General features: G+C 40.5%; 1 protein-coding gene across 5 annotated transcripts in view; it reads right to left on the bottom strand.

Moving 5' to 3' along the window:
- The window catches only part of DPP6 (dipeptidyl peptidase like 6), a 571,605-nt gene that overhangs the window by 117,304 nt on the left and 431,806 nt on the right, over positions 1-22,495 (bottom strand). For all 5 annotated transcript variants that reach the window (XM_064703886.1, XM_064703887.1, XM_064703884.1 and 2 more), the window contains exon 6: positions 5,614-5,666. In XM_064703886.1, the coding sequence (XP_064559956.1) occupies positions 5,614-5,666 (53 nt within the window). The remainder of the gene's footprint in view (positions 1-5,613; positions 5,667-22,495) is intronic.

Below are 22,495 nucleotides of genomic sequence, written 5' to 3'. Positions count from 1 at the left end.
CTCTTGGCTGTGTCCAGAGGGAAATGGTTCATGAGGAACTGGGTGGGTGCTGGGAGGTCTGAAAAAAACCATGTTTTATGCTGGGCTTTATTTGGTGGAATGCAAAAACAGCTATAAAAAAGTGTAACATTTCTGCTGGCCACAGCAAGAGATTAAATACAGAAGTACCCCTTGGATATCCTATCCAAAATTAGCTCTTGCTGAGGACCTGCAGAGCCACATCACACCAGTGGTCCAGCAGCATGCACTGGTGGGAAAACACCTTAATACTGCTGAGGGAAATCCTGCAGCTGGGTTAGGAAAACACCCTGCTCAGTCCCAGCCTGACCAAAAAAACTCTGAAGTAACTAAGTTTTTTTCCTCTTATTTCAGTGAAGGATGTGATTGATTAAGATAATTCATATTGGAGTGAATTTTCACAAGGCACAATTTTCAGTGCCTAGCTTTCCTAAGTAGGTTGTTGCCTGTATGGCTATATTTTTATTTTCCAAAATCAGGAAAAAATTATTAATTAAATAAAAAAAATTAGTAAATTACTAATATGAAAAAAATTAATATTATTAACTTTAATCAATAAAATAACTTTAATTAATAAAATATAAATAACTTTAATCCATAAAATTAATAATAATAACTAATATTTAAATAATATTAGGAAATATCTGTATATGGTGCTGGAGTGCCACATTTCCCCAGCACCTTGCAGGAGAGCTCTCTGTTCCACATCTGGACCTGCATCTGGATCTCAGTATCTATAAATTACAAGTAGTTGGCAACTGCAATGCTGAAAGTGCAGCTGTGGGGTTACGAGAAGAGCCTTGCAAAAACATTTATAATGGGGACAGCTGGAAGTAGCTCTCAGGAGCTGCATCTGAACAGCAGCAGAGGGGAGCAGGTGGGGCAGGACAGAGATGCTCTGTCACAGACATCTTTTTGTGAAAATCCTTTCTTAAGATTTTTTTACCTTCTGAGAAGCTGAGAGGCCTCAGAAACAAAATGTAAACAATGGTTATCTGCTGCTGTGGAATGCAACAGGTGGATCTGTGATTGATCCATCTTAGATGTTTATAATTAATGACCAATCAAGACCAAGCTATCTCAGACAGAGTCTGAGACAGCTGCCTTTTGTTATCATTCTTTTCCATTCTATTCTTAGCTAGCGAGCTTCTGAGATGAACCTTTTATTTCTTTTTAGTATAATGTAATATATATATCATAAAATAATAAATCAAGCCTTCTGAACATGGAGTTAACATTTTCGTCTCTTCCCTCATCCAAGACCCCCTGTGACCACTGTCACAATGCTCATCCCAGGAACACAGGGATGGTTCCACTAGGTGGCACCCGGAGCCAGCAGCGAGATTTTGGGACAGCAGCAGGAACAGAGCCAGGGACAAGAGGAATGGGACACAAACCCTGCTCATATCACCCAGAAATATGTGGGCTGCAGGTCTCAGCCCCCAAGCAAACCACAAGCCACTGAAAGCAGAAGGCAAATGAGCTAAAGAGTAAAAAATTTTTTTTGTGATTCGTGTCAATTTTGGCAATGGAATCAGCAAGTGCTTATATCTGCTGTCTCGAAAATAGATACAATGGAAGGTTTTGAAACTTTCTGACCAAATAGCCAAATTGTCACAGACTTATTTTATGGAAAATCCTTTTGCCAGGATCTTTTCTCCTGAGAAGCTTCAGCTTCCCCATGTTTTGCTGCTTTGGAATGTGATTTGGAGAATTGTTTACCCAGCATGTGAAATTGTTTTTACTTGATGACCAATGACAGACACCTGTGTCGAGACTGTGAACAGTCACCAGATTTTATTATCATTCCCTTTCCTTTCCTTTCCTTTCCTTTCCTTTCCTTTCCTTTCCTTTCCTTTCCTTTCCTTTCCTTTCCTTTCCTTTCCTTTCCTTTCCTTTCCTTTCCTTTCCTTTCCTTTCCTCTATTCTTTTAGTATAGTTCTAATATATAATTGTCTTTTAATAAAATATATATCATAAAATAATGAATCAGCCTTCTGAAACATGGAGTCAAGATTCTCATCTCTTCCCTCGTCCTGCGAACACCACCACACCAAATAAAGCATTGAAATAAAAGAAGTATAGAGGAGTGAAAGAGATGAGGAAGCAAGATGACTGGTGCTTAAAATAAAATATAGGAAGCTGTGGTAAAGCTAAGAGATATTGTAACAAAACAACTAAATGCTTATGTATAATATAAAGCTTGATGCACTTGACAAAATCATGCAGCAGACACCAGTGTAAGGCCTCCCTCCAGATGACCACAAGGACAGGAATCTAACGACCACCTGGAAAGATTATGAAAATTGCTGATGCCATCTTATTGATATTTGCTGATTTGGACTAACCAAGCACATTGAAAAATGCTTTGTAGGTTTAAAACCAGTATATATACTTTGCCCAACTTGTAAGTGGTGTGTCCCCTGAGTGGGGTGACTCCCTGGCCACCCAGAGCTGCTTGATTGCTTTCTTTACAATAAAAGATATAGAAATAAAATTCTAAAGTTAGAAATAAAGAAATAAAATAGAAATATAGAAATAAAATTCTAAAACAGTATATATGCTTTACCCAACTTGTAAGTGGGGTGTGCCGTGAGTGGAGCAGTGACTCTCCAGCCATCCAGCACTTCTTGCTTGCTTTCTTTACAATAAAAGATATAGAAATAAAATTAAGATTGACTATTGAAAACTTTATATCAAAAGCAGTGGTGGGTGTTACCTCCAATTTACCAAGAGGCTGTGAGAAAGCTGAAATAACAGAAGAGAGGTACTAAATCCGTGTGATCTCTTTCTGCTACCTCGGGCTTGTTTTAATTTTAAATCAGATCCTTTGAGTCTGTGTCAGTGACATCTGTTAGTTGTCCTATACAGAGCCAGCGTGAGGAGTTTACTTTGGCAACAGCTCTTGTGGAAAGATGCTGCAGTGCTGTATAAAATACCATTTGGGAATGTAGGTACTGCGGACATTCCAAAATTGGTTTGTCAAACTCATTGAGAGCTCAAAATGAAATGTGGAAAACATTGGTATGAGCTTCTTTTGACTTCGGGCACAGCCTGAATCTGGAGAGCATGCAGAACGTGGCAAAAATAATTAGAAAATTCCCTTTAAAAACCAATTTATGCTGGCAGATTAACGGCATGTTATTTAAAAAGTGATGCCAGAGATTAGGTTAATTGGCTTCCTTATTAGTTAGCCTCAGCAGGGGAGTAGCAAGGGCATGAGTGGGTGCAAATTCTAAATTGCCTGGCCTTCCATATCATAGCTGAGGATGGGGAACAGGACAGAGAGAGGCAGCACAGGGAGAGGGACACTGTCACGGCCAGTTTCCAGGAGGGACACTGTGCAGGGGACTGAGTTTGCTCCCCAGCACTCACTGCCTTGGCCACTGAGCTGGAGAGATGCCAAGGGCCACACACCAACAGGGTGAAAGCTGTGCCTGCTGGCAGAGGAGGAAAAACCGAAAACAGTTTGTAAAAACAGCAAAGGGGTCATTGCTCAGTGCAGAATTTTGTCACTCCTGCTATTGATAGGTGGAGGACAAGGATGGTTGCTTGTGGATGGCAAATTCATCATCACCAAAGAAGGTGGAATGTCAAACTGAACTGAACCTTGTGCTGTGCCCTGCCCTCAGCAACCTTCATCCACAGATATCCATCAGAGCAATAGTCCTATGTTAAATGTTAAATAGGTGATGAAGAGGTTTTTCTCCCTTCATCCAACAGAGGTTCTACTGTCAGCTGATGTATTTCACCGCCTGTTACATCACATTCACTGCTTGCCTCCTAGATCTGAAGAAACTAAGTTTTCTTTCCCTTATTTTAGTGAAGGATGTGAATGATGAAGAAAATTCATATTGGACCCTCTTTGTTCATGCACCACCCTAAAATATACACAGGACTCCACAGGAAGGATAAATGCCCATGTTCCATGGAAATGGCAGAGTGCTGCCCTGTCCACCACTCACGTGCACCATCATCACCTGGAAGGTCAATGAAATAGCCACTGCACAATGTAGTTTATAATGCCTAAAAGCCTAAACTCTGCAAACCACCCCTTTACCAACAGGAGACTCAGTGATCCTTCCAGCCCTTCTTCATCTCGTGGCCTCCTGATCCATGACCACCACATCAGGCTGTGGGGACACCAATGCCTGACACACCTGTGTGGCCTCTGGTGTGCTCTCACTTTCCAGATTTGACCTTTATGCTGGAGACTTCTCCTCTGACATATCCAACCCTTCAGTTCCCTGCACCACTGCCCAACCAAACACAGAGAGCAAGGGGAGCCCCAGGTGGGTGCACAGCAGAGTTGGAGCTTGGGGGGAACAAGGACAAAGAAAGATCATGCAGCAGCAGAAAACTTCTGGGACCACTGTGTTGCTATTTTTTAGCATTTCTAATACATGCTATGCATGATACTTCTATTTTTTCCACCTTTGTTATGTCTGGAATAGAACTGCGCTGTCAGTCAAGCCTTTCTTGCTCTTAGCCAGGTTTGCTGCAGACACAAAGCTTATGTGCTCCTGCTGTGGCTTCATCCTGTTGCTGAACACTTTCAGCCCACAAGCTACTACTCAGATATATTGCCAGAGAGATGGAGTTTTCAAAAACTAAGCATATTGAGGAAATTCCCAGAAAAAAGCCAGCTCAACCAACCAACCAACCTACCAAGCAACCGACACAAAACAAAACAAAACAAACTGAAACAAACCAAAACAAAAACAAATTTAAAAAATCACACACATACACATACAAATCTACTCCCTCCCCCCCAAAAAAAGAAAGCAAAAAACAAACAGCAGATTGTGAAAGGGAAGAGGCTGAAGTCTGGAGTGTGTCACATCGACACTACAGCTTTAACAGGGTTGATGGTGAGAAATTTCCTAATTTTCATGTTCCAACCATACATGGAAACAAACTGCAACTAATCAAAGCTAAAGAATCACAGAATGATTGAATGGTTTGGGTTGCAAGGGTCCTTAAAATCATTCAATTTCAAACCCCCTGCCCTGGCCATGGACACTTTCCACCAGACCAGGTGGCTCAAAGCCTCACCCAAACTTACTTTGAACACTCCCAGGGATGGAGCAGCCACCACTCCTCTAGGCCAGGCTGCACAACATTCAGAGGAAGGAAATTATTCCCAATATTCAGTCTAAACCTGGTCTTTTTCAGTGTGAACCTTGTCCTAGCACTCTATGCCCTTGTAGACAAGTCCCTCTCCAGCCCACTCCAGGCCCCTTCAGGCACTGAGAGGCTGCAGCGAGGTCTCCCCAGAGCCTGCTCCTCTCCAGTGCTCTGGTGAGTGGCCAACCATGGCTCTCAGCCAGACACCACCACATCTATATTCCAGACAAAACCCCTGAAATCTGGAATGTGAAATTCATGTAGTCTAACTCTCTGGGGAAGCTGAGTATTTCTGTTTCCAGACCTCCCCATCTTTTGCACACACAGCACACAGCTCAGTGGAGGCTGCAGCTGAAAGCCAGGCCTTTGCAGAGGGCTGTCACAGGCAGCCATTTGTCACCATGCACATTGTTTTGCAGGATTCTTAATGGCTGAGTTTTTAAATGAAGACATTGAAAAATTGCTTACCCATGAGGTATTTTGCTGAGGACATAATATGCTGTATATGAATGCTGATACACCTGCAAAACAGAATTAAGAAAAAGACAAAACAAAACAAAAAAAAAGAGATTAGTAACTGCCACCTGTGTTAACAGAGCTCTTTTTTTTGCAAAAACAGTCTAACATTTGTGCCTGAGAAGCTCTCCTAACCACTTCAAAATGTGTAGTAGAAAAGAACAATGCATGAATGCACTTGGAGCTGTTGTGTTTCCCACCCTGCACTTTGTGATGGAGTTTGGCAGAGCTCACACACCCAGATGCTCGGTGTCGTTGCCATGGCCACCAGGTCTTTGATTAAACTGGGGGCACACAGCATCTGCAAGGGCTAAATTTAGAACAGCCATTAATGAGGACACCTTGGTCAGCTGGGGACATTCTCCATCATTATAACCAGACACAAGGCATGGGGGTTTTGTTGCTTTTTTCCACATAAATAAAGCAGGGAGTGGTGCTGGTGATATCAGAGAGGGTTGTCAGGCCCCTGTCAGTCAGGAAATAAAACTGTATTCAGTCAAGGCATAGAGTTGGCCTCATGTTTGTATGACCTGCTAAGTTGCATCTTCATATCAGTCTGTGCTCTGTGGACCTTGGGGAGGAGCTGGGCAGCTTGCACAGCAGCTCATCGCACAAGGGACAGTTTATTACTTGTTTTCTAAATAGTCAATAATAACAGCAGAGTCAATGCCAGTGATTTAAGAGGTGGTGATTCTCCACTGGTGACAGCAGTCCTTTACAGCGATCAGGAGTCAGGACATCAGTGTGAAAGGTTTAAATATGAATAATTTTATACAAATTCATACAGGGCATCACTTTTTGAAATTCTGTCCTGTTACTATATGCAACTAAATAAATAAATCTCCTAGAAATCCAAATTCCATTTGCCTTTTACTTAAATCTTTAAACTATTTTTGCTGTCCAGCAGCTCTCAGAAAGTATCCTGTCCCAGAGAACAAAGGAGAAATTTCTTGAATACTTGCTTCACCAAACAAGTTTGATCAAAGTTATTTTTTCCTAGGCTACTCTTGTTTTGCATAAGTATATATATATATATATATTTTATTTATTTATTTATTTATTTATTTATTTATTTATTTATTTATTTATTTAATGCTTATGCCAAAAAACATGAGATGTCCTGGATGGTGCTGGGAGCCCGAGCAGGGGCCATGCCAAGCACATCATCAGTATCACAAGCAAGCATCACTCACTCCCTGCCCCTCTGGAGGGCAAACCTGCAGGGTTTGTCCAGAACAGCCCTGCAGCTTCTGGGCTCTCAGGGAAGTGGCAGATAAACATGAGGCACATCAATAAGCACAAGGCACAGCACCCTGCAAATATCAAATCAAACTTCTCTCTTTGAAACCAAACACTGAATCCTTATACTCCTGCATGAGCTCCCTGAAAAACAGGCACAGAGGTGACAGCACTGGATTTCTACCTATGAAATGCAGAAACTGATGCTGATTGATGTGATTTCCTTCCTGCCTGTGCAATTCACTCCCTGCATTGCAAGGACACCATGAGAGCACATCCCCAATTCCTATCTCCTTTCAGCATTCAGGTCCATAAGAACTCTTCACACAAGGTGATTCTCTGGTGTGTTGGTATCAGGGAAGTTCTTGGAATTCAAGTGAATTCCCCACAAGCCAGCATTTATTTTAGTACAAGTGTCCTTTTTAGATCCACCTGTGTCAGATGATGTCAAATAAATTTCCATTTTCTCATCCTCACCCAATCATACCAAAGAGCTCTTGAATCTTCTGATGTTGATGCCTGAGACCTGGCTGATGCATGCAGCCTTAGAGTTTATTCCAGCTTTGATGAAGTCCTAAAACTGATACAATTCCTTAAAGAGAAAGCATTGGAAGACTGAATCTGCCTACAGATCTGAAAAAGCTGGTAATACATTGTCATTAAACATTGAGACATTTTTGTCTTCCAATATCCTGGCAGTAGGTTGGAGAAAATGATGTAGATATATAAATTCTGATCTGAGGCTGGGATGGTTGTTCATGGTTATAAGCCCTGCTGTGTTGTCAGATAACAGAGAAACAAGCCCCCCAAAATGAGTATGAACAGATGCCTTCAGCAGAAAATCATAATATGTGGCAGGCTGGAGGGAAAAGAAGCAGCCAGGGGAGCTTTGAACAGGACACCTGATGTCCTTGCTTGTGGTGCAGAGTCCTACAGCCCTGCTGGGAACCTCAGAGCTGTCTTAGAGGTATTAATGGAGACTGAGGCAAAACATTCTCTTTGCTGGGAGAGCTTAGGACTGAGGAAAACAAAGTTGCAAGGCACTGAGAGAGCACTTTTATTTTCTGAATGTCATTTGTCATCATCTTGGGTCTTTGGCCAGACTCTAAAATATCTCATATATCTCACATCAGCTGTGCTGTAGTATACAGACTCCAAAGGCTTGCAGCTGGCAGAATTCACTCAGAGGAAAAAAAAAAATTCTCATATAAATCCTTACAATGTGTAGGTTTGCTCATGTAAAAAAGAACTACTTGTATGAGCAAAGATTTCAAGATCAGACATTTATTATTAACATTACACTTGTTAAGGTCACAAGCACATGAAGCTCAAAAATCCCTCTCAACCCAACTATTTCAAACCTATTTGGAAAATACTCTGCCAGCAATGGCACTAAGCAGAGGAGAATCCAAGAGAAAAATCACTTTATGTCTTTCGGAGAAATTAAATGGCAGCTTTCCTCTTAGACATGCAAATTAAATGAAGTTAACTGAACTATTTGAGAGACTGACTGTGCTTGCTTAATATCTCTACAAAATTTCTGCTGGGATCAAGATGAATTTGACTGTTCACTTAGCAATAGGCAAATCCTACAGCAGGGAAAAGTGTAGGGGAGAGAGGAGCATCCTTCCCAAATCCAAACTAAGCCTCAGAGAATGGAGAGTACTTAAAATTCAATATTCACTGCATTAATCCTGTCTGCTGCTGAGGCTTGGCCAACAAAAATAGCTGTATAAAGTCCTTGTTCCCCTTTTCTATCAAAAGGGTGTGGTAAAAGCCATTGACTGATTTGATGCTCTCAGCTCTGATTTTTAGCTGGATTCCAGGAGCTTTACAGCTCCTCTCAGCAGAGAGGCATATCTGGGGGTAGCAGAGGTTTTGGCAATTGTTGTGCTCTGTGGACTCTGTGTGTCAAACCATCCCACCCACATGAGTCAGAGCAGGTTTGGGAGTGCTCTGAAGGGCTCTGGGTATCACCACAATCAGGTCACAGAAGCTCCCATGCCAGCTGTCACCAACAAGTGCTGTGAAAGTCATTATGACAAAACCATTGGGCCAGAAACACTCTCCTGCTGGGCTTCTCATCCCAGGTCACAGCACAGATCTTGTTTACTTTCAATCTAAATTATGCTCTGCAACATGTGCATGTTTACACTGAAATCATACAGGGACTGAGAGACAGATCTATCTGTTCCACTGAAGTCTTGGAAAGGCAATTATCTCCCTAAAATTCAGAAGAATGCAGGGCTAATTGCATGTGACAACACCTTTTTGTGAAGCCACTGACCTAATTTTGTGCAACCAACAGAAGGAACCTGGACCTGGTCAGATGAGAGCAGAAATGGAAACACTGCAACACATGGAGAAGCAGGCAAGGACATGTGCCTCTCTCAGGCCACCAAATTCCAAAGAAACAGGGAAATTGGGGTTCCAACAAGGTACAGAAAGAAAATGGAAGGAGCAATTTCTGTGCTCTGTCACTACAGAGCAAAGTGTGGTGTGAATGGTAATGTCTCCTTGGAAACATCAGTTTAAGTGCTGTAAGGACACAGGTCCTGGTCCAGCAGGGCTTACTGAAATAGAAACTATCTGTTATTTAAGCATAGAGTGGATTTGGACTCATTTATTCATTGCAACTCTTCATATACTTTAAATTAGAATCCACAGCTCTTGTATTTGCCCCAGAGTAACTGCAGAAACATGTTACATATATCCAAGAAATTTGTGAAATGGGTTCTCAGCACCTTATGGCTGGTATGAAAGATTGCACTACCTGCTGAGGGTTTATCCCAAGCATCAGAAAAATAAAAAGGGTTCAGTTTACACTTCCATCTCGTCTCTGTGGGTTTCTGTCTCACTTTGTGGGCTGATGCCAGGCTAGAATCAGCAATAATCAGCATTTATGGAAGGCTTTCTTTAATGTTTGCATGATAAGATGCTGAATCAATACAAAGAAGAGGCACCTCATTTTAAAGAGGTTTACAAACAAAGAAAGGGGGGAAAAGCCCTTGGAAGAAGGCTCCCCAAACCAGCCCAATCCACTCATCTTCCAGCAGGCTTCGCTACCAAAAGAGCTGATTTAGGATCTCACCACCCAGTGTATAAAACAGCTCATGGATCTGGGATTGAACCCAGGCGGACTGGCTGCCATGAGCTCATTATTGTTACTCACTTGATAAATACAGGAATAAAACATGCTTTACATCCATTTTCTAAATGGCTCCATTGAGCCCCTGGCCCTTTGTACAGTAGTGTTATTTACATTAAAGAATTGCCCAGAAAACTCACAAAAAAATCCCATAAAAGTTAGAGCTCACAAGGGACCAGCACAGGGCAGAGCAGAAGTGCAGCTGTTTGCAGCTTGCAAGGCTAAATACAAATTTTTCAGTGTTTAGTGTCTTTCTTTTTCAGGAACGACACCAAAAATCCATCCCAGCCCTCCCAAATAAAACTGAACATACCAAATAGTCATCAGAAAGAAAAATGTACAACAGTTTGCTAAAGCCTGAAAATAGCAAGAATATATTTTAATGTGATTAATCATAAAGCACCCAGGATTTATCTGGGTAAAATGACTCATTTTTTATTCTGTACCAATAAAGTATATCAACAAATAATAGATCCCCTCAGGATTCTTAACAGAGCCTGGTTGTCTCAAGAATCTCTCTGCTTTTACACTGTGCAGTAAGACAGTAAAAATATATCACAAGTGGCTGGTGAAACAGGAACTGCCAGATCCATTTAAAGGGTTTCCCACAAAGAGTCTCTAAAAAGACATTTGCTGGAAATAGATTACACAGCCCATTTTCCTACTTATATGAGCAGACAAATCCCCAAGTGCACATATGAATGTCAAGCCAATTGAATAATCCCAAGCATTTGACATAATTACATATTCCACCTTTCAAAATGGTCCTGGCGCCCTTAAACGGTAACTAACACTGTGATGCAAAATATGCAGGTAAAAGATGATTTGCCATTTGGCCTTTAGTGTCTGTGATATTTAACCAGGCTCTGAAGCTGACAGATTAACAGGGAAAAGGAATAAAGTAGAATGCAGGAAGGCTGCTGCTATGCATTGGCAAACAGCTCATGTATTCTGTACCTTGTTTTCTCACAGTGTCATGAAAGGGAGGGGAAAACAAGTTCAGGAGGAAAATACCAAGCAAACATCAGCCAAGGGCTGAGTTTCCTTCTTCTGCATGGACACAGCATGTGTGTAAAGGATACCACAGTGTCACATGGATTCTTCTACTGTCAGCCACCAATAAGAAAATCTGATGTTCACTTCACAGGGTAACTGTGTTGTTCATCAGATCTTCCGGAGAGGATAGTTTTTGACTAAAATACCTCACTGCCATAATCTCTTATGGTAGTCTGTGGAGGATTAAAGCAGGTCACTGTACCTGTTTGCAGAATATTCTGTATCTTTGATGAAAGTCAACATGAAAAACTGAATTTTCACTTAATGTGTCAACATCATTTGCCTTGATCAAAATTCTTTATGATACCATTTGTTTCACTGAACCCTTCTGTTCTGTTGAGAAGAAATCCTTCTTTTGCCATGACATGTTGAACTGGCCCTCCAAAAAGATGAAAAATCCATTCCTGCACTTGACCACCAACTTCTGTATAATGTTTTGTTCATTTTTTGTGCTTTTATTCTCCCCTCTGTTTGTGATTTAGAGCACAAGGGGTGACATCAGTCTGAGGCATGGTTGGTTAATGCTCTTTTCTTTTTTTCCCTCTGTGCAGACAGAATGGTCAGCAGTGCTCTCCTCACCCCAACTATTTTTGCAAAGGATTTTATTTTATTGCTAATAGGCACTCCATAGTAACCAGCTCGGAATTAGATTCTCTCAGAAACATCACGCTATCTTTTCTTTTTGTGTCACTGCAATAAAAAAAAAAAGAAAAACTACCGAAATCCATACTGGTATGTTGTACCCTGCACTCACTGAATCTTGATTGCTTGCAAGAACAAAACAAATCAATAAAGCTGTATAATTTGAGGTGTCTCCAACATTCTCACCTTTCAGATTCATTGTGATACTGACCTATTTTGCTTTCTTCTGAGACAGCATATTCTCTTTTGTCCCTGCATTGAATTATCCCTTTACATTTTATCACTCCTCCAGCAGAGTCTCATGCTGTGTGTCAACCTGCTTGCACAGCCCTCTAAGGAACTCTGCCCATTTCTCTTCGTGCTTCCAATAAATTAGAAACCCCATAATGAAATGCTACCAAGGAGCATTTCCTGAGCATTGCTTCAGCTGGCAGCCAATACCCCACAGCTGTCATCAAACACCTGATTTGGGATGCCCTTGCCTGCTGTGCTGTATCCAGCTGATCAGCCTCATGTGGGATGTGCTCACAGCCACAGAAAGGGCACTCTGGCACTGCTGGGGCACTCCAGAACAGTCTGGGGAGCTCAGGGGAGGGCAGAGATGGGGGGAAATGGGTTTGAGCAAGAAGGGTGGTGAGAAGGGGTCTCTGAATCAATCAACATACAGAGAATTTGGCAACTGGCTGCCAGTGTTATAATTGTGTTTCAGAGGAATTAATTTAACATTTGTGCAAAAGGAGGAAGATATAGACTTGGGGAATGCAAGTATTAGAGTGTTAAGGGAATTAAAGCTTTTTCTTGAAAAGAGGGGGGAAGGATCCTGACCCAGCAGTGAAGCTGTGCCTGGGTGGGGTGGCACAGCCAGCAGTAACCTGTCAGTGCCTCAGAGAGACAGCAGGTCTGTGCTCACCTCAGGCACACCACTGAGCATCAATGAACATCATTCCTCTCATTTCCATGTAGGAAATCAGCAATTGGGTGTCTCCAGAGCCAGGAAGAAACCTCAGCATTTGATTTGGAAGAAGGAAATAATACAAGAGACAGTGTATCATCAGGACATGTCTCTATTTTGCAAATCTTTAATCATTTAATATCTTAAAACTGAAAATTAAATCATTGTCTTTGTTGTTTAAAGGACAACCAGGACATCTCTCCAGCCATGCAGAGCTGTGAATGCCTTGCCACCCACACCAGAGAGGCTTCCTTGGAGCACAATCTCACATCAAGGTGACATCAGGGAGGGACAGCACATTCCTGCCACTTGCGTTTTGGAAGCATTTCTAACCAAGCTGAAGCTGATTGTGGCAGGGTCATGCACCACAGGCAGCACACATGGTTAATATGCAAATCTCTCCCACAAACATCCAGAGGCTGGGCTGGGATTAGAAACTGATTTTCCAAGCACCAAACTAAAGGTCTCTGAAACAACAAAGCCAAGGAATTATTCCTTGGCAAATAATATTGTCTCAAGTTTGCAAATCAACCATAAATAAAGAGTGATAGCAACATCTACCACAGCAATGTATGGACTGCCATGCTGTAAGAGCATGCTGCTAATTCACCTCCCACAGACTGATTATCTATCTCAGTTGTTTCATGATAATAATTCTTTGTTAAAAGATTAGTTTTCAAATGACACTTCTGAGAGCCTTATTCTGCTGCCAGCACCAAAAGGGAATTTTGAGGCCAGCTTGAGGATTTATGACTTTGTGACAGCAGCAGGGTGGAGTGAATGCTCTTTTTGTTGCAAACGCAGCTCCAGCAGCAAGTTAGGCCACAGGTATTAAGAGGCAGCTCGTGTGCCAGCTCTCACCCCTCAGAGAGTGTTAATCCAATCTGCCAACTGCTGCTGCTCTCTGATGCAGCTCTGCCCTGCCAAGCAATTACAAAAGGCTCCTTTTGCTCCAGAGCCACCTGTCCCTCACAGCGCTGCCCTGGCACCACAAAGCCCTGCAGTCACTGCATTAAAGGACAACAGCTATGTTTTTAACTGGTAAATGAAATGGGGGCTGCAATGCTTTCTGCAGGATTTTTGCACCAGCCTTTGTGCACTTGTTGGTGCTCAGGTTATTGGGAGGTAGCTGCCGTGAAGTTACAAAGAATTAGGAATCAACATTATCAATAATGAGCTCATTTTTGTTATCTTTTTAAACTTTTTTAGGGGGATAGAATATAAGTAAGTAAAGGTAGTATAGAAAGTAATCTTACCCCCTAAAGAGTTGCAGCTGGGTCAGTTATTCAAGATTAGGAGCAGGCCTGATTTTAACAGGCCACAGCTGTAGCCAATGAACAGTGTTATAAAAGAGTGGATTGGTTGGTTGAGGGGAACTGGAGTCAGTTGGCTGCTGTGAGGACAAGGAAGAGACAGTGCCTGGAGGAGCTGCCTATAAGAAACATCAAGGAGGTATGAAACTCTAGTAATATGGAACCCTTGCACTGTAATGGCAACAAACTTTTTTCATATAAATGCCCAGGTTTCCCCTCCCACCCTCTATTCAGAACTCGGAAATGAGAATGAAATTATCTAGTACATAGTTGTGATTCTAACACACCAAACAATATGTCTAAGGAACAGAAATAAAAGATGAAGTAACATTATTATGTATTATGAGTACAAAAGTAGCCTGAGGCTAAATAAAATATTTAGAAGGACATAGCAATTACCCTAAATGCAAGAAATATAAAACACCTTTAGCACCATACAATCACGCCCACAGAAACACACAACTATGATTCTTTAGGAACATTTGGGATCATAATAATCCCAAAGTCCATCCAGCTCACTTCCCTGGCTCAGTGGCCCAAAGCCAAGACAAGAGTTATCTGATTTACAGACTTCCTTTCCCAAAATACCTTCCCGGGCTCTTGCACTTGGCAACCTGGAGTGCCTCCCTTTGCAGCTGTCTGCCTTGAGGAATGTCCCTGCTGCTGACCCCTCCTGTCATTCTTTACAAGCGCTTCCCCTTCTTGCACCTACAAACTCATGCAGCAGCTCCCTTTTCCCAGACCATGGTGCCAAAAGCTTGGGTGGGGTTATGATTCCTCTCAGCAGCCTTTGATGCTTATTTTAGCTTTAGAATTACACCCTGAATTATACATTTTATAGAGGCAGCCTGAGTTAGCTGGTGCAGGTGGGATTTTCCAGGGTTCACATGTACATTCACTCTCACCTTTGTTGTGTCTGAGGGCTGAAGGACAGCATGAGAAATGAATGGTTAATACAGCTTTTAATGAAACATTGGGTAATGCCTTCTTTCAAACAAACATTTCTTGAGCTGTATGGACACTGACTCTGGAAATATTCTAAAAGCCTCTTTTTTGTGAAGTTTACAATGCAAATGGTAAAGCTTTATAGCAATTATGTGAGAACCAAACTATGAAAAAGTGCTGAATGCTGAGTATATGTAATGAATTTATTCATTTTTAAATAATTCATTTTAGAGGTAGAAATTAGCAACTACAGAACCACAGCACATGTTCTTTCTATTAAAATTTACTCTTAACATGTAAAAATTGCTTTTTCTACTGTAGCAGCTGAGAATGTGAATACTACAAAGAAGTTTGTACTGACATTGAAATTTTTATAGTTGGTCCTAGGCTCAGGGCACTTTTAGAAGGCTCAAAGAAAAGAATCTGAGACCAGAAATATGAGTCTGTCAGAAAGCATTAGAGAGCAACAGTTTAAAAGCAGTGAAGTGGATGCGACAGAAATGAAAATACTGAGATGTATGCTAGGGACCTTGGTCAAAAATCCTTCCCCCTCCAGTGAGAGATTCATTTTCCAGTTCCATATGAGATCAGAAGACTCAGAGCTGTACCTCAATGTACACACAGATCTAATTCACTGGAGGAGACAATTCTATATTCTGACAGGAAAAAACAAACTGAAATCACACAGAAGGCAGGAAAGACATTTTCTGTGTTATCTTTGTGATGCTGTGGGCAACTTCCATGGGGTAAATGGTCCGTGGTGAGGAAAAGCATCTTTGGAAAGCAAAGGGGAGAGGAAGGAGCACAGAGCCTGCCCTGCTCCTTTCCTGCTGCAGAGCCCTCCACAGCCCTGCCATCAGCAGCATCGCTCCTGCACACAGAAATATGAGGACTCAGGCATTTAAAGACATGACTGAAGGCCTGTGATTCCTCTTCCCTTTTCAAGAATGAGCTTCTTTTGAGCAGAGAATAGAAGAAAAAAGAATAGAAGATTCCATTTTCAAATCTGGGTCATTAGCTGCCCAAGGAGGAATATTAATTATTGGTTTTAACATCAAGCTGGTAAAAGCAGAGCTCTGCAGGCAGTTAAAGGGATAAAAGGCACTTGTTTAGGGTAAACACAGAGAGCCACTCACTCCTTGGATTTGGGATGTAACTCAGCTAAAGAGGAGAACATCCACGTCAGAAGATTTGCATTTCTGAGTACAGGAACTTCATCGGGGTGCCCTGCATAGCAAGAGCTGTTTTTCCAGAAGAGGGCACTAAATATATATTTTTTTACTATTTCAGTGATTAAAACTTAAACAAAAAGGAATAGAAACCAGAAGAATTAGATTATAGACTGCTTCATATGTTTCTGCAGAGACACCAGAATTAAATTCATTCTAGCTTTGCCTTCTGAAGCTTTTAAAATCACTGTTGTTTTCTCATTTTGTATGCTACTCCTAATATATTTCTTTCCTTAACATTTTAAAATAACCACCTATACTCATTACAATCCAGCACAAACCAGGATGTTCATTGTCCCTAAAAACTTAGGAAGAAAATTAATGCTAAAAAGCAGGAACTCATCTCTAATGTAATTCTGAAACCTCTATATGTTGCAATGAATCTAATTATTTGTTATATTTTTTTTTCAATAATTTTCATACTGGTATTAATTTTATTCCTCTTAAAGTTACCCCACATTTCACTAAGATAAATTCCCATACACAAGAAAGAAAAGAAAGAAAACTGTGATTATTTTAATGCTGTCCATCTGATTTTGACTGTTTAGGAGACCTTGTACATTATGTTATGAAGGCTTTAATCAAAAACAAATTGCAATTTGTTCTTAAGACATTTTTTTGGATCTTATTAAGACATTAACCCCTACCAATTTGTTCAAGTTAGCTCATCCATACACTCAGAAAAGGAAGCAGAATGAGAAATATAGCCTTATGCAAGCTAAGAAAATTTGTTTATTTTTGTATCACAGTGTTTTGCCTTGAGGCTTTTTTTTTCCTTCCCTGCTTGATGAAAATCTCATTTACTAAAGAAAATATTTACAGAGGAAGACTGCTGATAGCTGATGCTGATACATAATGCACCTATGTACTTTTGCATGACAGGCTAATTATTTCTGAGTTTGGATGCTCCTCTAGTCTTCCCTGGAACTGTGGATTTCCTTTGCAGTTTGCTGATTGTGTATCTGTGCCTATGAATAAGTGCAGGACACAGTTTATTGGCCTTTGCTGCATAAGCAAGGCTGTCCAACCTAGTCTTTAAAACAATTTTGCACTCAGTCATTTTTGTGCAATTTCTGTTGAAGTTTCCCAGCTCAATTCAGGAGGCTTCAGGTTTAGTTCTAATTCAATTTATCTGCATTATTAGGAGAACAGCAAGGGTTTAATCCATTGTTTTTAATAGGAAAGCAGTTAAAGCTCAGCAACTGAAATCAGCAGACTCTGTTTTTAATGCTCTGCATTTCAGGTTTGTTGCAGTGATCAGACTAAACAGTCCCTGGAGTGGAGAGAATGGAGACTGAAATTGGGGTTTGGTGCAGTTTTCCCAAAACCACTGCTATATAGGGAGCAGGCAGCAGAAGAGCTGGAATGTGGGGATGGCGGTTGTGCTGAGTTTTGCTTCCCAGCTCAGGCAAACACCTCATATTGTGCTTTATGAATGCTCCCAGATCATCATTTCAGAAGCACAGATATCCCCAAAAGCAGGGAGGGATAGAGCCAAAAATCTGTTATCCAGTGAGGTTTTATTGTTGGCCATGGAAGAGCTGCAGCCCCCAAGTCACCACAGTGGCTGCCAATGATAAATAATGGAATGGTTTGGGCTGGAGGATCATCTAGTTCCAACCTCTCTGCTGTGGGCAGGAACACCTTCTATAGACCAGGTTCCTTCAATGTGGAGATGATCCCACTCCAAGGATACCTGCTGAGCATGAGGAGAGTACCCACTCTTTGTATTTTATAGGTGCAAACATATTTTCCATGGATAATAGATACAATCAGCCGTTCCTCCTTGCTGACACTCAGTGCCTGTCCTTTCCCTTTTACTAAGAGTGGAAAACAAAGTATGCCGACTTGGGATGTGCCTTTTCATTCCATTCCCCCCCCCCCTCAGTTTCTGCTGAGTTACAATGCCACACCCTTAATTTTAAATAAGAACCCATGCCTCAAGGATCCTAAGTGCCAAAATGTCCCTACAATATATTTGAGTTCCTAACTCCCTCTAACTTCTTGTTTAAACTATTTTTTTTCCTCATTAAATCAAGCTGTTCCAAAGCAGAAGAATTGCTGTCAAAAAGCAAAGAACCATTCAGGCTACATAAAGGAATACAGTTTCTGCTGGAACTTTGTCAGGATTTCAAATGAACCATGTGGGTCCCCCCAAACCAAAATAAACAATAAGTTTGACCCGTTCTCTTCCCCTGTGTTAGTGTAAAATTTGCCCTAAAATTTTGCAACATTAATTTCTTTAGTTTCTCCCTCAAAAGAAAGCTCTAGGATTCAACTTGTCAGTAGTTATTTCTCCACTGGCCTGTAACTGTGTCCAAAAATTTCTATTCTAAACAAACAACGGGACAGAAATTGATGGAAGAACAAATATTCTCTCCCCATTTGATGACATGTTTCCTCAATTAGAGTGGGTATCCACCCTCCTAGAGTTAGAAGTTTTAATTCTGTAAAGAAGAAGAGAAGGTTTGGCATCCAAAGGGCCCTGCTGCTGAAGGCACACTGAGGACACCTGAGAAGGCAATGTTTGCACAGCTCTGTAATAGAGTTTTGAAAACCCAGGGATCCCCTGAGAGCTGTGTGGCAAACTTCCCTCTCTCTCTGTGCCACTGCAGATATCAAATATTAATTAGCCTGAAACAATTACTGATACCAGCACATGACACACGTTGGTACCTCTGACAGAGATATTGCTGCTTCTGCCTGTGCTGGGATTCATTGGTAGGAAAAACCTCCCAGCTGCTGAGGGTTAGCAGCTTTAGTTTATTCAATGAAAGTTAAGAGCTCATCTCCTGCCTTAGACAGACTTTTCTGGATTGGACAGAAAAGCAAATGGGAGTGTGGAAATGTTTTTGAATCAACCTTGTCTAATGTCTTTGAAAGTTCTGTTTTGTCTGTCTTGTTGAAAACAGCAGGTGAAGGAATTTGCTCATGGTGGGTTTGAGATTGGGAAAGATAGGCTGTCTTTCACAAAGACCAGATTCATAATTAAAAATTACCGCAACAAGCTCCTTTTAAAATAAAATATTGCCTTTAAGTATTGTCAAGCAATAGCTGCTGCTTCAACTTCAAATCCAAAGTAAACTATAACCCACAAAAATTAACCTCTCTTATGCTGTTAACAGAAGCAACACTTCTGGACACACAGGCCTTAGCTTTAGTTATGTAAATATAGCTGGAGCACTGCTGTTCTACCACAAAGAGGTTAAACAGAAATTAGCAAACCAGGTTATCACACTGCTAATCTTGGCTTTTAAAATAATATCACTGAAAACAGGATTTGTAAGAAGAAGGAGAGAGAAAGGTGGTCCCCACCTTCAGCCCTGACACCCCAGAACAACCTCACTGACAGCCCACACAGGCACACACATAAAAATGCTGCCATTTTCAGAAGCTGTGAGCGTTTCATTGAAATATTAAAGATTAGCTGAAAGGTATTAATAAAATTTGTTATATGGGAAGTAACTAAAGTTGTTGCTTTCCTGAAAATTTAGCAAATGATCAGATTTGTTGAGTAGCTGGCCTATTCATTAATAAGTTTAATAGCTTTTCTTTTGCCTTTTAGAAAAGCACTGGATGACTGCAGTGATACAGCTCATCCTTCATTCACAACCACATTCATACTGCTGATGAACTGAGAAAACAGGAGATACTCTGCCTGAAGATACACACATGCACAGATGTAATAACAGAAATATTTTAACTAATATAAACAACATTTGGATTGAGTCCTTTTCTTCTTTTTGTTTAGTAAGTGCTTTATCCTAATCCATTATTTATCTTAATAACTAACTATTTCTCACAAGTATATGAAATTACAGTGCTTTAGGCTTGAAAATGTTCGAAAAATAATTTTAGCCAGCAGCCTTTGATATAAGTGAACACTGCCCTTATATTGTGCAGCTTTCCAATAAAGGAGTCCTGATTTATGAACAACAATTCGAAACTGTATTCACATTAAAAAGAGGATATGAAAAACCATAAACATAAGCTTTTTACTTCAAAATGGCCCTTTCAAAAACGAATAATTTACAACACACACCAAAAATTAAATAACAATCAATAAAACAGGTAGCATTATTTTATGACAGAAATATTCTATCTGTGCTCAATTTATCATGACATCACTAAACACTTTCAGTGTTCCTGAAAATAACATTGGGTGAGAATGAAAAAAATAAATTTGAACTATATTTATTGCCATATAAAGAAAATAGATTTATTTAAGCCTATTTCTAGGCCTGGTAAATCCATTTCAATTAAGCAATAAATATCATGACTACAGTCTGAGCAGTATTACTGATGATTGTTATGACAGTGTTCAATTTTTAGAGGTATATTTATCATAATAATGTTTATCACCTAGCTCAAAAGGATGTTGTGAGGCTTCATTAATATTTATACCCATTAGTGTTTTGGAAATAACAAGCATTACGTTATTTTAATTTTTACACAACTAATTAAATTAGTACGAGGTCGTAATTGGACCATAAACACAAAGACCATTCATTTCACATAATAAACAGACTTGAAGAAATAAAAAAAAAAAGTAGTAACAACAACAATAGTAATATGTTGCTTTCTATAAATAATACTTTTTTTTCTTCATTCACACTCTAAATAGCAATTCTAAGGTTTGCTCTGGGTCTTTCTGAGCTCTCTTTGCTCCCACCACTTGTCTAGAGATACAGGCAGGGAGAACAGAAATACTGAACCCACCACATGAACTAGGCTAAAAAATAATTATTGAGTGTGTTCTAATTACAGCAATGAATAATTCTTTCCAGCCATTTGGATTAAAAAAGAGCATTTCTTTTACTGCAAAATAGGTAACAGCATCTGTTGTATCAGCTGCAAAAGCCTCTGAGCCTTAACTTTGTTCACAAGCCTTTGCAGTTTGGTCCATGCTAATCAGCCAGAATTTCTGAGTGTAATTGCCCTTAACTGGCACAAACACAGTAATGGGCTGGTAAAATTGGAGACAAAGAGCAAAAAAGTTTTACAAAGAATCTTGGCAGCTTTAATTCCTCTCTTGCATGATGACAACACTGATTCCTAAAAAAGGGCAATTAAATATTCTCAATTTAACATCTCACTATGTCACTCCAGTAAAGAAGTTTTCTTCTCACGTATTTCCTGTTTCTTTTAATTCCGTTACACAAACTCCGCTGGTAACTGACTGCCACACAAAGCTGCACAAGCTTTAGGTACTTTACTCTTATTTAAGTCTTTACTCATCTCAGTCACAGAAATGCCTTGAGATTTAAGGGTTTCTTTGTCACTTGGCTATTTGGGAGACCCCTTTTGGAGACCAGGGGTACCCACAGAGGTGGTGCCAGCCCAAAGTCCTGTGTGTGTCCCCAGGAGGGACATGGGGGGCACAGAACTTGCCTGTCTATTGTAAAAGCAGGCAACCCAACAAGGGGAGAGAATGATGCATCTGACTCCATCTTATCAGAAGGCTGATTTATTACTTTATTGTACTATATCATATTAAAGAATACTATACTACACTAATACAGAAAGGATACTTACTAAATGCTAAAAGATAATAATGAAAACTCCTTACTCTCTCCAGAGTCCTGACACAGCTTGGCCCTGATTGGCCAAAGAGTCAAAATAACTCACACCACAATCCAGTGAAACAATCACCTGTGCGGAAACAATCTCCAAACACATTCCTCATGAACAAAACAGAGGAGAAGCAAATGAGATAAGAATTGTTATCTGTTGGGAAGGATGAAAGTTTGACAAGTCTCACAGATATGTATGCTTAAGAGAAAGAGTTTTGAATGTAGAGTCTGAAGAAGGAATAGAGATGGAAGCAAATTCTGATATAGAAGAAAAGAATTGCTGAGCCAGTTTTACTGGAAAACCAAGGAGCCAAAGGGTGTGTTAGTTAGAAGGGGTTTTTATGGCTTAGAGCAAAGGATAAACCCACCTCAAACAAGAAGATGTTTTTACCAAGCAGAAAGATAGCACAGGCAAAAAAACCTGCCAATGTTGCAAGTAGAAAAAAGGTGTCAGAATTTTCCACTGCAAGAAAACTGAAAAACAACTTTTAACTTAAACTGTAATAACAGCTTAAACTGTAGTAACTTTTAGTGATTGGAGAATAGTAATATGAATATGGTAATTATAGTAGTTATGGTGGGCTACAGATAAAAGTTAAGGTATAGATTGATTCTACTGTATTAAGATGCTCAGCAAAGCAAAGGATATAATGCACGGTAACCAAAACCAAAGGGTCTCCAGGCCTGCCTGCAGCTGGAGCTGACAGCTGGAGGCACAGCTCTGTCACCCACGACCC

Source organism: Zonotrichia leucophrys, chromosome 2 (genome assembly GCF_028769735.1).
Source record: "Zonotrichia leucophrys gambelii isolate GWCS_2022_RI chromosome 2, RI_Zleu_2.0, whole genome shotgun sequence".
In the NCBI taxonomy this organism is placed as follows: Eukaryota; Metazoa; Chordata; class Aves; order Passeriformes; family Passerellidae; genus Zonotrichia; species Zonotrichia leucophrys.
Note: the sequence above shows the minus strand (reverse complement) of the source record. Positions and strands in the feature narration are given on the sequence as shown.